Source organism: Dermochelys coriacea, chromosome 6 (assembly GCF_009764565.3).
Source record: "Dermochelys coriacea isolate rDerCor1 chromosome 6, rDerCor1.pri.v4, whole genome shotgun sequence".
Taxonomy (NCBI): Eukaryota; Metazoa; Chordata; order Testudines; family Dermochelyidae; genus Dermochelys; species Dermochelys coriacea.
Genome location: NC_050073.1, coordinates 123675745 through 123692122, shown reverse-complemented (window position 1 = coordinate 123692122; position 16378 = coordinate 123675745). Strand labels below are relative to the sequence as shown.

General features: G+C 42.5%; 1 protein-coding gene across 6 annotated transcripts in view; it reads right to left on the bottom strand.

Moving 5' to 3' along the window:
- Positions 1-16378, bottom strand: part of SOS2 (SOS Ras/Rho guanine nucleotide exchange factor 2) — a 118331-nt gene that overhangs the window by 35122 nt on the left and 66831 nt on the right. For all 6 annotated transcript variants that reach the window (XM_038405257.2, XM_043515642.1, XM_043515644.1 and 3 more), the window contains 2 exons: positions 10951-11078; positions 9631-10286 (listed from right to left, as the gene is read on the bottom strand). In XM_038405257.2, coding sequence (XP_038261185.1) covers positions 9631-10286; positions 10951-11078 — 784 coding nt within the window. The remainder of the gene's footprint in view (positions 1-9630; positions 10287-10950; positions 11079-16378) is intronic.

Here is a 16378-nt window from a genome sequence, read left to right as displayed (position 1 = left end):
CTGCGTTGGCTACTTGCCTCACAGCAGCCCTCACAGTAGATTTGCCCACTCCAAATTGATTCCAGACTGACCGGTAGCTGTCTGGCGTTGCAAGCTTCCACAGGGCTATTGCCACTCACTTCTCAACTGTGAGGGCTGCTCTCATCTTGGTATTCATGCACTTAAGGGCAGGGGAAAGCAAGTCACGAAGTTCCATGGGAGTGCCCTTATGCATGCGAAAGTTTCACAGCCATTGGGAATCGTCCCAGACCTGCAACACTATGCAGTGCCACCAGTCTGTGCTTGTTTCCCGGGCCCAGAATCGGCGATCCACGGCATGAACCTGCCCCATTAGCACCATAATGCCACATTGCCAGGGCCCGTGCTTTGAGAGAAGTCTGTGTCCATGTCCTCATCACACTCATCACCGCACTGATGTCGAGTACTCACCCGGTTTCGCTTTGCCAGGTTCTGGTGCTGCATGTACTGCTGGATAATGCACGTGGTATTTAATGTGCTCCTAACTGCCAAAGTGATCTGAGCGGGCTCTATGCTTGCCGTGGTATGGCGTCTGCACAGAAAAAAGGTGCGGAATGATTGTCTGCCGTTTCTCTGATGGCGGGGGGGCGACCAACGACATGGCTTACAGGGAATTAAAATCAACAAAGACAGTGGCTTTACATCAAGGAGAAACAAAAACAACCGTCACATAGAATGGCCCCCTCAAGGATTGAACTCAAAAATCCTGGGTTTAGCAGGCCCATGCTCAACCCACTAAGCTATCCCTCCCTCTGATATTTCAGGCAGGACTGAATCTCCATTAAAGTTTTCAAGATGCCCCTGACAGACCTCACCAAAACGATTGTCGGCGGTTGATTTCACAGAGGGAGGGGGGAGAAAATGAATACAAAACAAATCTGGTTTATTTCTTGTTTTGATCCACTCCATCTATCTTTTACATCTTTGGCTGGCAGCAGACGGTGCAGTAGGACTATAAGCCATTCACATCTCCTGGCTGCTTGGCAGAAGATGGTACAATAGGACTGTCTGCAGGACTAAAGAGAATGACTTGGTCGAGTCACTCCTAACTTAGTCCCTGCACCCATATCTGCCCAGGCGCTCCTGACCGACCTTACCAAGGCAGCCAGGAGCACCTCGGACATGATGAGGATGGTTTTCAGGCCTATTGTACTGTCTGCTGCCACAAGGCAATGGGTTGCTGCTGCTGTGTAGCAATGCAGTACCGCGTCTGCCAGCACCAAGGAGACATACGGTGACAGTGAGCTGAGCGGGCTCCATGCTTGCTGTGGTATGGCGTCTGCACAGGTAACTCAGGAAAAAAGGCGCGAAACGATTGTCTGCCGTTGCTTTCACAGAGGGAGGGAGGGAGAGAGGGCCTGACGACATGTACCCAGAACCACCAGCGACAATGTTTTTTGCCCCATCAGGCATTGGGATCTCAACCCAGAATTCCAATGGGCGGCAGAGACAGCAGGAACTGTGGGATAGCTACCCACAGTGCAACACTCCGGAAGTCGACGCTAGCCTCGGTACTGTGGAAGTACTCCACCAAGTTAATGCACCTAGAGCATTTTGTGTGGGGACACACACAATCTACTATATAAAAACAATTTCTAAAAAACCGACTTCTATAAATTCAACCTAATTTCATAGTGTAGACATACCCTAATCTTCTATGATTTCACAGTGCTTTTTTTAAGGGTTGGAAGAGATCTCAGGAGGTCATCTAGTCAAACTCCCTGCTCAAAACAGGACCAGACCCAAGCCAGGCCTTAAAAACCTCTAAGGATGGAGATTCCACCATCTTCCTAGGTAACCCATTCCAGTGCTTCACCACACTCCTAGTGAAATAGTGTTTCCTAATATCCAACCTAGACCTCCCCCACTGCAACTTGAGACCACTGCTCCTTGTTCTGTCATCGGCCACCACTGAGAACAGCCGAGCTCCATCCTTTTTGGAACCCCCTTCAGGTAGTTGAAGGCTGCTATCAAATCCTGCCTCACTCTTCACTTCTGCAGACTAAATAAGCCCAGGTCCCTCAGCCTCTTCTCACAAGTCATGTGCCCCAGCCCTCTAATCATTTTCGTTGCCCTCTGCTGAACTATCTCCAATTTGTCCACATCCTTTCTGTATGCAATACTTCAGATGTGACCTCACCAGTGCTGAATAGAGGGGAATAATCACTTCCCTCAATCTGCTGGCAATGCTCCTATTAATGCAGTCCAATATGCCATTATCCTTCTTGGCAACAAGGGCACACTGTTGACTCGTATCCAGCTTCTCGTCCACTGTAATCCCCAAGTCCTTTTCTGCAGAACTGCCACTTAGCCAATTGGTCCCTAGCCTGTAACAGTGCATCGGATTTTTCCGTTCTAAGTCAAGGACTCTGCACTTGTCCTTGTTGAACTTCATCAGATTTATTTTGGCCCAATCCTCCAATTTGTCTAGGTCACTCTGGATCATATCCCTACCCTCCAGAGTATCTACTTTTCCCCACAGCTTAGTGTCATCCACGAACTTGCTGAAGGTGCAATCCATCCCATCATCCAGATCATTAATGAAGATGTTGAAGAAAACTGGCCCCAGGACTGACCCCTGGGGCACTCCGCTTGATACCAGCTGTCAACTAGACATCGAGCAGTTGATCACTACCCACTGAGCCCAACGATCTAGCCAGCTTTCTATCCACCTTATAGTCCATTTACCCAATCCTTAGTTTTTTAACTTGCTGACAAGAATATGTATCAAAAGCTTTGCTTAAGTGAAGATACATCATGTCCACTGTTTTCCCCCTATCCACAGGGCTAGTTATCTCATCATAGAAAGCAATCAGGTTGGTCTGGCAGGACTTGCCCTTGGTGAATCCATGTTGACTGTTCCTGATCACCTTCCTCTCCTCCAATTGCTTCAAAATGGATTCCTTGAGGACCTGCTCCCTGATTTTTCCAGGGACTGAGGGGAGGCTGATCGGTCTGTAGTTCCCCAGATTATCCTTCTTCTCTCTTTTAAAGATGGGCACTATATTTGCCTTTTTCCAATTGTCCGGGACCTCCCTTGATCACCACGAGTATTTAAAGATAATGGCCAGTGGTGCTGCAATCACATCAGCCAACTCCATGCATGGAACACTGAGTCAAAGGAATGCATGGAACAACAAGCTAATGTACCACAGTTTGGGAATGCCAATCTAATGGTTTGCTTAGTCTACTTTTAAAAGTCCTAAGCAATGGGACCTTCCATCACTTCCCTTGTGAGATTATTCCACAGGGTAATACATTTGACAGTCAGGTTCTCTGACAGTGTACATTTCCAACTATACTTTCCTCTAATTTCATCCTATTATTACTAATTACATGTCAACATGTATCTAAATAATTTTTTTATATACTTGGGTCATGATCCTATGTCATCTAGCAAGCCCAAAGACTGCTGTGCCTAGACAGAGCTCCATGACTTCCGTGGGACTCTGAGTGAGCAGTCTGGTCATGGGCTACATATTGCAGGATGCATTGCTTTAGTGTTTACACCCTTCATGCATCTATAGATATATGCTCCAACTTTGTGATTTCTTAGCCAAGGTATACACATCACTTAGTTCTTTCAGTTTCTCATAAATCAGGTCCCTGATTTTTTTCCCCCCTCTTCTCTAAATGGCTTAGAATTTGTCAGCATCTTCCAAGCATTAATAATGTGGTGCTTAGGACGGAAAGCTATGTTCTAGGTGCAGTTACCCAGAGCTAGAGAGAGCCTACTGTCTTCCAACACTTTGGCCCAATGCCTCCAAGTATGCACCCCAGTATTGCATAAGCCTCTTTTGTTGCCACATTATAATATGGAGATAGGTATCTCAGAACTGAAAGGGACCTTGAAAGGTCATCGAGTCCAGTCCCCTGCCTTCACAGCAGGACCAAGTACCATCCCTTATTTTTGCCCCTGATCCCTAAATGGCCCCCTCAAGGATTGAACTCACATTTACAGGCCAATGATCAAACCACTGAGCTATCCCTCCCCCCATTGCATTGTGAATGTTTCTAATTTACTCTGTTTGCAGAAAGAAAAGGAGTACTTGTGGCACCTTAGAGACTAACAAATTTATTAGAGCATAAGCTTTCGTGAGCTACAGCTCACTTCATCGGATGCATTTGGTGGAAAAAACAGAGGAGAGATTTATATACACACACAGAGAACATGAAACAATGGGTTTATCATACACACTGTAAGGAGAGTGATCACTTAAGATAAGCCATCACCAGCAGCAGGGGGGGGGGAAGGAGGAAAACCTTTCATGGTGACAAGCAAGGTAGGCTAATTCCAGCAGTTAACAAGAATATCAGAGGAACAGTGGGGGGTGGGGTGAGAGGGAGAAATACCATGGGGCAATAGTTTTACTTTGTGTAATGACTCATCCATTCCCAGTCTCTATTCAAGCCTAAATTAATTGTATCCAGTTTGCAAATTAATTCCAATTCAGCAGTCTCTCGTTGGAGTCTGTCAGCTCTCGTCCCCTAATGCCCCTACTCTACTTGCACTACATTGATGACATCTTCATCATCTGGACCCATGGAAAAGAAGCTCTTGAGGAATTCCACCATGATTTCAACCATTTCCATCCCACCATCAACCTCAGCCTGGACCAGTCCACACAAGAGATCCACTTCCTGGACACTACGGTGCTAATAAGTGATGGTCACAAACACCACCCTATATCGGAAACCTACTGACCGCTATTCCTACCTACATTCCTCTAGCTTTCATCCAGATCATATCACTCGATCCATTGTCTACAGCCAAGCGCTACGATATAACCGCATTTGCTCCAACCCCTCAGATAGAGACAAACACCTACAAGATCTCTATCATGCATTCCTACAACTACAATACCCACCTGCTGAAGTGAAGAAACAGATTGACAGAGCCAGAAGAGTACCTAGAAGTCACCTACTACAGAACAGGCCCAACAAAGAAAACAACAGAACGCCACTAGCCATCACCTTCAGCCCCCAACTAAAACCTCTCCAACGCATCATCAAGGATCTACAACCTATCCTGAAGGACGACCCATCACTCTCACAGATCTTGGGAGACAGACCAGTCCTTGCTTACAGACAGCCCCCCAATCTGAAGCAAATACTCACCAGCAACCACACACCACACAACAGAACCACTAACCCAGGAACCTATCCTTGCAACAAAGCCCGTTGCCAACTCTGTCCACATATCTATTCAAGGGATACCATCATAGGGCCTAATCACATCAGCCACACAATCAGAGGCTCCTTCACCTGCGCATCTACCAATGTGATATATGCCATCATGTGCCAGCAATGCCTCTCTGCCATGTACATTGGCCAAACTGGACAGTCTCTACGTAAAAGAATGAATGGACACAAATCAGACGTCAAGAATTATAACATTCAAAAACCAGTCGGAGAACACTTCAATCTCTCTGGTCACTCGATCACAGACCTAAAAGTGGCTATACTTCAACAAAAAAGCTTCAAAAACAACAGACTCCAATGAGAGACTGCTGAATTGGAATTAATTTGCAAACTGGATACAATTAACTTAGGCTTGAATAGAGACTGGGAATGGATGAATCATTACACAAAGTAAAACTATTTCCCCATGGTATTTCTCCCCCCCACCCCACCCCCCACTGTTCCTCTGATATTCTTGTTAACTGCTGGAATTAGCCTACCTTGCTTGTCACCATGAAAGGTTTTCCTCCCCCCCCCCCTCCGCTGCTGGTGATGGCTTATCTTAAGTGATCACTCTCCTTACAGTGTGTATGATAAACCCATTGTTTCATGTTCTCTGTGTGTGTGTGTATATAAATCTCTCCTCTGTTTTTTCCACCAAATGCATCCGATGAAGTGAGCTGTAGCTCACGAAAGCTTATGCTCTAATAAATTTGTTAGTCTCTAAGGTGCCACAAGTACTCCTTTTCTTTTTGCGAATACAGACTAACACAGCTGCTACTCTGAAATCTGTTTGCAGAGTTGCAGTAGCCATGTTGGTCCTAGGACAATTACTACATTCTTGAATGAACTCGCACAGAAAAATGATATCAGACAAAATATATAATATCACCATATAGAATCACAGGACTGGAAGGGATCTTGAGAGGTCATGGCAAGACTAAGCATTATCTAGACCATACCTAAGGTGTTTGTCTAACCTGCTCTTAAAAATCTCCAATGATGGAGATTCTATAACCTCCCTGGGCAATTTATTCCAATGCTTAACCACCCTGACAGGAAGTTTTTTCTAATGTCCAACCTAAACCACCCCTGCTGCAATTTAAGCCCATTGCTTCTTTCCTATCTTCAGAGGTTAACAATAATAATTTTTCTCCCTCCTCCTTGTAACAACCTTTTATGTACTTGAACACTTATCACATCCCCTCTCAGTCTTCTCTTTTCCAGACTAAACAAACCCAATTTTTTCAAACTTCCTTCATAGGTCATGTTTTCTAGACCTCTGATCATTTTTGTTGCTCTTCTTGTGGGCGAAATCTTTTCACAAAATGATCACTCCATATCTGACCTCTCAGTTCTCATTCTCAAAGGAAACCTGCACAACACCTTCAATGTTTCACCTTGTATTTAGATGTGACATTGAGTTCCTTTCTCAGACCTGAAAAGTTCAGTGTAAACTCAAAATCTTGTCTCTTTCACCAACTGAAGCTGGTCCAATAAAATAGATTACATCTCACCCAACTTGTTTCTAATTCACTCTTACCTAACACTTTTAAAATTACTGCTTTTGAGTTCCCCCCTGCCCCACTGAGCATGTGAGTACTATTCACTGGGTCCTATTGCCCTTGTTTCTAATCCAAGTTTCTTTGTAATTACTTTTGTCCTGAAGGATAATCCCAATCCCTCCCAATTTAGTGGAGTATACAAATTTTAATATGCTCTCATTTCTTACAGCTCAGTGAATATGTTAATTAAACCTGGACCTACCAATCACCTCCTTTTGTACCCCATGAGACCAGTGTCATTTTGAAAGTTCTTTAGTAACCAGGACTCTGGAATTGAATCTAGAGCCAGTCTCAGAATCTGAACTGACCACTGGAACAAAGCCTACCTAAAACTAATTTAAAACCACAATATCTGTAACGAGCAAACATATAATCTGGAAAAAGAAAAGGAGTACTTGTGGCACCTTAGAGACTAACAAATTTATTAGAGCATAAGCTTTCGTGAGCTACAGCTCACTTCATCGGCCAACACACCCAAGATAGAGCACTCTGGACATCCAGTGAAGGTCCTCCCCCAGAGCTAGCCACTGCAAGGTCCTGTGGCTCCACACACATAGTGCTGTGAAAGGCTGTTTGAGTAGTTCCATGGGCACTGCTATTCTTGAAGATTCCTGAAGCTCACGGCATTGGAAGATGCATTACGCAAATTGAAATATGCAGAGGCCACCTCAAACAACAATCACTTTAGTATGTCAACAAGACAGTAATTGTAAGGTTTGATTTACTAAACAGCTACTAGCTCAAGGACTATGTTTACTAGCTAGGGTGATAAATGACTGTGCTGCCACAACTCCCACTGCTACACTGTAAGAACTACTATTAATGCACACCAATCTATTCAGAAAGATGAATATTTTTGTGAGTCAGAGAAACACCACCATATTTTAAAAGTGGGGGTCATTTTGCACTCACACAAATGATACAATGACTAAAGAAAATGTGTGTCACAGGTGGTAACTGCCCTTTGGAAGGAAGAGGCCAGCGCACCTGTGACTCATTGGTTGCCCCCTCAAATTGGGGTTAAAAGAAGGCATCTGGGCCATATAAAGGGGGAGAGACTGAGACAGGGGAAGAGTCAGTCAGGAAGAGGGCAGGTGCCAGCTGCCAGAGACCAGGAGACTTGTAAGAGGTCCTTGAAGGAAGCTGTAGGTGGTTCCTGGGCGAAGGCTGAAGGCAGGAGAGCAACAGAAGGATTTGCTGGCTGATCTCCCCAAGCCAGAGAGCAGCAAAGGGAGCTGCCTGCTGACTTCTAAGCCAGAGCCAAAGGCTGGGGAGGGCTGAAGGCAGGCCAGCAGCAGAGGTGCTTATCCACTGATGTCTCCACCTAGAGAACTGGAGCCAGTGGAACAGTGGAATGCCCACCTGCTTGCCTGTCTGGGGCATGAGAGGTTAGTAGTATAGAAGAAGTGATGGATGAAATTCCAGCAGAGAGGCTTTGGGGGAAACAGGGGTGGAAATCGCACCAGCTGAAAGGGCTGGCGTGGCTGTCCTGGAAGAAGGAGAGGACTGATAAAGAACCCAGGTGTGGCAGAAGATACCAGAGCGGGATATGTGGGGCATCAGGGACTGGATGTCTTGGGATTTTAAGACACATGCACTGGGGTGATAGATGGACTATATTTTGGGACTTGTCTCAGACTATTTGGACTATGTTCTTGTTAAAAAAAAAAGGTCCAAAGGAGGGCTATTATTGAGGCAAGAAAGCTGACATGGAATTACTGGAGACTCTGAAGAAGGGAAACTGAGGTAGAGGCATACCATTCTGCTGCAACCTGCTGCTGGAAGATGTACCAGGCAGCACCGCCTTATGACAAGGTTCAGGCAGATTAAAGACATTGGTATTTTAACATGTCATCAATATTAAATACTGCTTTACTTGTCCACTTCTAAGATGTGTTACTCAACAAGATCCGATTCACAGTTAATTCTAGCTGTGAAAAATAGGGGTGAGTTTTGAAGGCTTACTATTTGAATTCTGTACCAATTGTTGCTGGAAAAATCTGAGTATTCAGTAATATTTTAAAAGCTGCTAGAAAGAGAACACCTAATCAGAACCTACAATCCAAGCTGACCGTCTTATAAATCAGAAAACTTTGTATAAATATTTGAAAAATGTTACAAAAATCCGACCAGCATTAAGTTTTTAACTTCCTTAGCATTTCGTATTAATTTCTTTCATTCTTATCCCTTAACTGAAGTGTTACTAAAAAGTTACCTAATAAGCTAACTGGTGCTCTTTTTCTGCATGCATTCTAGGAGGGTTTTTTTTAATATCTCCTTCCTCTGAAACATCAAGGATGGCCACAGCTGGAGTTGGGACATGGGGTGGGCCAGGGCTCTGAGACGGCATCAACCATTCTCTCTCTCAGGTGCGTGGCTGGCTGGTTCTTGCTCAGTCAGGAAGGACAGGCAAGTCAATCTGGAAGTGTTTCTGGGGGTTTGTCATATTCCTCTGCAGCATGTGGGTATGGGTTGCTTGCAAGGATTATTGGGGTATCTCTCACTATCATTTCCCTGCCATCATTATCATTTTTCGAGCACTGATGTACCTCAGTCCCTCCTAGTCTCTGCCTCTGGCACATAACAATCCACTCTCCTGTGAGCTGTAATACTTGGGTCTCATTTTGGTTGTTGGGTTTAGTGTGTGGGTGCTGGTGGCCTGTGATACACAGGAAGTCAGACTATATGATCTAATGATCCCTCCTGGCTCTAATCTATCACACACATCTTGACTTTAAATAGCTCTTCAGTGGGAAAGCAAGCAAGAGACAAAAAGATTCATCTTATTGGCTAGACAAACATTACCTAAATAATTTGTAAGATATTACAAAATGTGCCAAATACAGAAAAAATAAATAAAGCATACCTGCATACATATGGTATGTTAGCCTTTCAATTAGTTTCACTACAGTTCCTCCTTTGATGATCGGGATTCCATTCCTACTTTGCAGATTGTCCTCAAAAACAATATTTTCCTCAGAGTCTTCCACTACAAAACGATACACATTTGGGCTGGGCAGCCTCAGTGGCTGTTCATTTTCTTCTTGCAGTAACACTGAGTCAAGCATTCGATCCAGTGTACTGCGATACTGAAGGGAAATCAGAGCTGCCATCCAATTGTTCTTCTCTTCAGCAGACTTGGCAGCAAACACTATGCTGTTTTCGTCTTTAGACGCTAGCTCAAAAGCATGTTTGTATTCACAAGTGTCATCTTTGTCAATGATCTGCATTTTCCTCATAATAATTTTTTCCTTAAGTCTGTACTCTGTATTGCTGTAACCTGGAAGCCGCGATTGTCCATGATTAGTTTTACAGCTGATCAGTAAACCATCAAAGAGAAATATGTGGCGTTCATGTTTGGCTCCTATCCTTGTCAGCACACCTTCCATTATGAATTCATTGCAGCACTGGCCAATATCTTTGCCTTCCCAACCATCAATATTTTTCTGGATCTCATTCATTTTTTTGATGGCCAAGTGCTTGCTTCTTACTTGGCGGTTGTAAAAACGACAAACTGTCTCCCTAGAAACAAACAATTTTATCTGGTTAGCTTCTTCCATATTAATTGCCAGAGACTGAAAAAAAACCACCACTAAATTTAACACTCTATGCTATTTTTTTTCCCCAACCTAAATATGCCCTAATCATGCTTAACCACAAATGTATAAAGGACAGTGAACTGCCAGGGAAAGACTAAGGATATGTATTCTCTAGCAACATTAATGTAGCTGTGTAGTCGTGGCACCGGCGCTGGGAGGGCTCTCTCATAGCACTGTAAAAAACCCACCCTCATGAAGGGAGTAGTCACCAGCGCTGGGAGCACGGCTCCCGGTACTGGTGCACTGTCTACACACTGCCACTTTACAGCACTGAAACTTGCAGCTCTCAGGGGGGTGTTTTTTCACATCCCTGAGCAAGAAAGTTGCAGCGCTGTAAAGCGGCAGTGTAGACAAGGCCTTAGACTATTCAAAAAGGGGGTATGGAGGGTTGTAAGTGAATACTCTTAGAACAGCAACAGATTGAAGTCTGCTAGCTTTGATGTTTGGCATGTGCAAGTGTCGAACAAAAACATGCTGCTTTTTTACATTAGTCAATGAAGGGGGAAATAGGGAAACACTGCCACCCCTAGATATCTTCCTTCTAACTTGCTTTGGGGTACAAGAGGCTTCCTTGATTGTATTCTTACCCCGGCCGCCGTCTAGGTGAATGTTTATTGTAAATGCGCTCCATGCTGCACTGGAGATTTAAAAGTGCAGTAATGGCTTGTTTCAAGCACTCCCCGTCTTCTTCATCTTCACTGCATTCCTGCAATTGCTACAATGACAAAACAAATCCATTTCTGTCCAACTTAACAGTTTCTTTAGAGATATATACAGACAAAAACAAATATATTCATATGTAGGGTCTTTTTCAAAAGCACTCTGTGTTCGCCTGACTTTGATCCCACTGAAGTCAATAACCAATGCTGAGTGATTTCGCAAATCTCACCCATAAGACCACCAATGCCTGTCAAAGTAGTTACTGAAATGAAAACACATCTGTCAGATATCCTGAAAGATAAATAGTTAGAGAATGAGCTTGTGTGTGAAAGGGAAAGATTCTGAGATAGATTCCCCAATTCTATACTGGATAGCCTTACCGTGAGTTGTCAAAAAAACCCTACAGGATATTATTCTTGAAATCCTTTCACTTAAATTATTCTGTTTCATAACGATCATTGGCCTTTGAAGTTAGTTGTGTTCATTAGTATAGCAGCTTGGAACAGTCCTGAAGTTGTATGTCAGTACTACATCAACTGCACCCTTTTTTAGTAGTTTAATAGTGTTTCAACTAACTATGCAGTGTAGTTGTAGCCATGCTGGTTCCAGGATATTAGAGAGGCAAGGTGGGTGAGGTAATATCTTGTATTGGACCAACTTCCGTTGGTGAGAGAGACAAGCTTTTGAGCAGCACAGAGCTCTTCTTCAGGTCTGGGAAAGGTACTTGGAGCCACAACTAAAGGTGGACTAGATTGTTTAGCACAAGTAGTTAGCACATATTCTAAGGAATCATTCCAGGTAAAAAAGAAAAGGAGTACTTGTGGCACCTTAGAGACTAACAAATTTATTTGAGCATAAGCTTTCATGAGCTACAGCAACCGATGCATCCAATGAAGTGAGCTGTAGCTCACGAAAGCTTATGCTCAAATAAATTTGTTAGTCTCTAAGGTGCCACAAGTACTACTTTTCTTTTTTGCGAATACAGACTAACACAGCTGCTACTCTGATTCCAGGTAAAGTGGCCCATTAACAACTCTGCAGTCATAGGGAGGAAAGAAAGGGGAAGGAAGCAGCCAAGGAAGCGTTATTAGGCTATGTCTACACTACAGCCTAGGTCAGCAAAACTTATGTTGCTCAGGGGTGTGAATATTCTGCCTCCGAGCAACACAAGTGACACCAACATAGGCTGTAGTGTGCACAGTGCTATGCTGGTGAGACAGCTTCTCCTGCTACATAGCTTCTGCTGCTCACAGAGGTGGTTTTTTTATGCCAACGCAACGGGAGAGCTGTCTCCTGTCAGCATAGAGCATTTTCACAACACAAACTACAGCTGCACCGCTGCAGCACTGTACGCATAGACATGCCCTTAGTGGGTTATAGATTATTGTAATAACTTCAGCCAAGTCCAACAGATGGGTAAGAGCAAATGTCAACTTCATATACCATTCTCTCTATTAGCAAAGATAAAGTTTGAAATCCAGATTTAATACTAGCAACAAATGATCAAGTCCAGTGATAAAGTTTGCTTCACTTACTAGGGAAAACAAGATTTTTCCTTCTGCCCTATGCAGAAACCCATTGATTTACAAAAATCTAATTAGCTTTCATAGTCAATATTCATCTAACACTCACTTGTAAGAAAAAAGGGGTTACAGAAAACTTCACATTCTTTAAGGTAATGGTTCATAAAATATTAACAGCATAAGAATATTATGATGAGTGAGTAATTGAAGAGTCTATACAATTTTACCTGTTAATTCCTCTTGTACGTGAAGATTGCATGAAAAACTTAGTAGACAAAAAAATTCAGGCAGACTGGTCTCTTGGGCAAAATCAAGCCAATTTGCCACCCACTATGGGCTAACTCGTGTTTGCCCTGTATATTTTAAGAGGAATCTTACCCACAATCACTCAGTATGGCAGTAGTCTTCTTTTTCTTTCCCAGTATGCTCTCTCAGCAAGCATATTTAGCTGGCTCTAAAAGTAATTGAGACAACAGGATTGACCAGATGGGCCCTCTCCCTTTATGTAATTCAAAGTACAACCACCTATATTTTCCAGATGGCCAAACATTCTCCAGTCTGTACATCATGGAAATCAAAGAATTTTTATATCTGAGAATTTGAGAGGATTATGCATGCTGAGAAGAGTATAGGGAAGAGAAAATAAGGCACTTGCCATGGTGAGTAACCCCTCTTTTCCACCTCGTCAGCAGAGACTCTAAAACAGCAAAGGGAAAAGGAGGGAGAGCATAAGACTGGGTCTGAAAAAAATGACATGAGGTTTATGAAGTCCTAAAACATGCATATAGCTAAGGATTGTGTCAATATACTGATTCTGCTCCTCAGATTCCTTGGGAGTATTTCTTCCAAACTCTTTCCAAAATGAGAGATCATCTCTGGCATCATCATCACTGACAAAAAGGTTATATTTAGCTTAGTGAAACAGCTCCAGAAAATAGTCTAAAACTGTAGTTAGTGGACATTACATAACATCTATTTTCATTTTGTGTAAAGATATAGGGAATCGCTTCCATTTCTGGCTTCCAACATATTGAGTTTTCGGAATCCACTTCAGGCAACTTATTCTGGCAAACTTTACTATCTCAAGTTCTTGCCCTTTACAGCCAAGCTTTCAGACTAAATCAACATAGAAGTGCAATTTATTTCCTATTCACAGGATAAGAAAAAAGGAACATGTTTTTGCTAAAGATGTGACAGAATATTAATACTGGTAAATTGACAATAACAGTTTTGTCAACTTTTTTATTCTTTTCTGAAGAAAATGACTGACAATAGAAATGAAGGGCACTAGAGTTCTTCTGACCACTGATAAACACAACTATTGCTTGTGAAGAACTGAATTGTGATATTTAGTCCCTTCCTTCCCTCTGGTATTCTAAAAAGAATGATGTTGTGTGGATCTAATCTCTTGGAACATCCTCTAAAACTGTGCAGAAGTCCCCATGCAATTGTAGAATGAGTTCAATGAATTGTCTTTCTGCTTTTGGTCTCATATCTTGGCACCTGAACACATTTTGGTGGCAATGTTTGCAGAGTATAGTTTCTGTAGTTCTTGACAAATGTTAAGACACTCTTCCTTATTTATAAAAAGAAAAGGAGTACTTGTGGCACCTTAGAGTCTAACAAATTTATTAGAGCATAAGCTTTCGTGAGCTACAGCTTATGCTCTAATAAATTTGTTAGTCTCTAAGGTGCCACAAGTACTCCTTTTCTTTTTGCAAATAAAGACTAACACGGCTGCTACTCTGAAACCTTCCTTATTTATGTAATAGAATGCCAAAAGACAATACTACAATAATATTATCTTATTGTGTTGAAGCATTTTTCTGTTGTCTTAGGTTTTAGATGAACTAATCTGCTGGGTACAGATTTACTTAAGGAGCCAATCAACCTGTGGTGGTGAAGGACTAGACTACATTTATCTCCAAAGGTTGTCCCATCACAAGATTATTATGCAATTTTGCACTAAATTATTATTCTGCTCAGGACAGATCAGAGAATGGATTAGCAGTGGCGTTTTGTGATTTATACCCTCAAACTATGGAGCACGAAAACACACCACGCTCAACATAAGAAAAATGTTGTGTAATGTGGTGAGGAACTATATTTTTGTTCATATGTATTTCTCACTGGTGACTACAAAAGATAAGGTGCTAGAGTCTGTAAAATGCTGCTGTTCGTTCTCTACATCTATTGCTAATGATTAAACAATAGTGAAAGGGAAAAAAGACAGAATTTAATATCTTTTTGGTTGTTTGGCAACTATGTGACAGGCATTCTATGCAAGAGATCTCTGAAGTGAGTGGATTTGAAGATAAATATCAAGAAAAGGATAATTCATAGTCTGTCCCTCAGTCACAGTTTAAAAGGGTGGAGAATATGCTAGTCCATCAATAAAGGAAAGTCTTCATGGACTCGACGCTGAGGTCACATTCCTTCCTTACTTGAATGGCTCTCAACGGTTTTCAGAGTAGCAGCCGTGTTAGTCTGTATTTGCAAAAAGAAAAGGAGTACTTGTGGCACCTTAGAGACGAACAAATTTATTTGAGCGTAAGCTTTCGTGAGCTACAGCTCAATGCATCCGATGAAGTGAGCTGTAGCTCACGAAAGCTTATGCTCAAATAAATTTGTTAGTCTCTAAGGTGCCACAAGTACTCCTTTTCTTTTTTCTCAACAGTCTGAATCCGGTTGGCAGCTTGTCCAGGATTTAGATAAATTCTTTGACCCTGAGTTCCCTGAAATAGATCTAGCTGGTCTGGAAATCTGATAAACAGTATATTTATAGTAGATGTCTTTGAAGCAAGAGAGAGGTTATAATCCCCTTGAATTTGTTATCAAGGAAATCAATCTAATGTGCATCTGATAGAGTTTTTCATTAATTACAAAAGTTAATGACAGAATTTTGAAACAGAGAACATTCTAAGATTGATAACTAGTTGCAGAATTCCTGTGCAAACTATACTTGGCTACCTGTGTTTCTCAGCATTACTGCAAGATCAAATACCTTTATTACTATCAACATTCCTTCTCTTAGAACCTCTATGACAAGCCTGTAGTATCTTTTGAGGGGGGTCCTGAGTGGAATGGCTATACAGGTGGGCTTATGCACAACAGTGCAGGATTCTGCAGCTTAAAGAATGCAGTAGCCCAAAACCTCTGCATGAAAATGGAGCACATGGAAATTCAAACATTGCTATTCTAGTCCACAGGCTGAAACATCAACCTCAGACAGGCTGCCCCGCAGTCCTTAGATCTGCCAGGGAACATGGGTAGATTTATATCCCAATGCAGAGTTCACGGCACACAGGATCACACCAAAACAGAACCACAGCAATGGCTTATCTAGTACAATGGTCAGTACCAGATACTTTAGAATAAGATGTAAAATTCCTATTACAGGAAATTATGTACAAATATGCCACAGGGGAAGTTCTCTCCTCACTTCAGTCAGTTAAATAGTTGCCTTATATCCTGAAGCATAAGGCTTAACATCCCTTATATTTTATCTTCTATGAACAACAAGCATATCCACAGTTCCATGAAGTGCCCATTCCTTTTCTGAATCCTAGTAAGCTCTTTAACTCACAAACACCTTAAGACAGTGAATTTCACAGGGTAATTAGACAATTATGTAAGAAGGGATTTCCTTTTAGTGCTTTTGAATTTATCACCTATTTATTTCGTTGTCTCCTCTTAGCTCTCGTATATATGAACATAAGAATGGGCCATACAGGGTCCATCTAGCCCAGTATCCCGTCTCCCAACAGTGGCCAATGCCAGGTGCTTCAGAGGGAATGAACAGAACAGGTAATCATCAAGTGATCAATCCCTT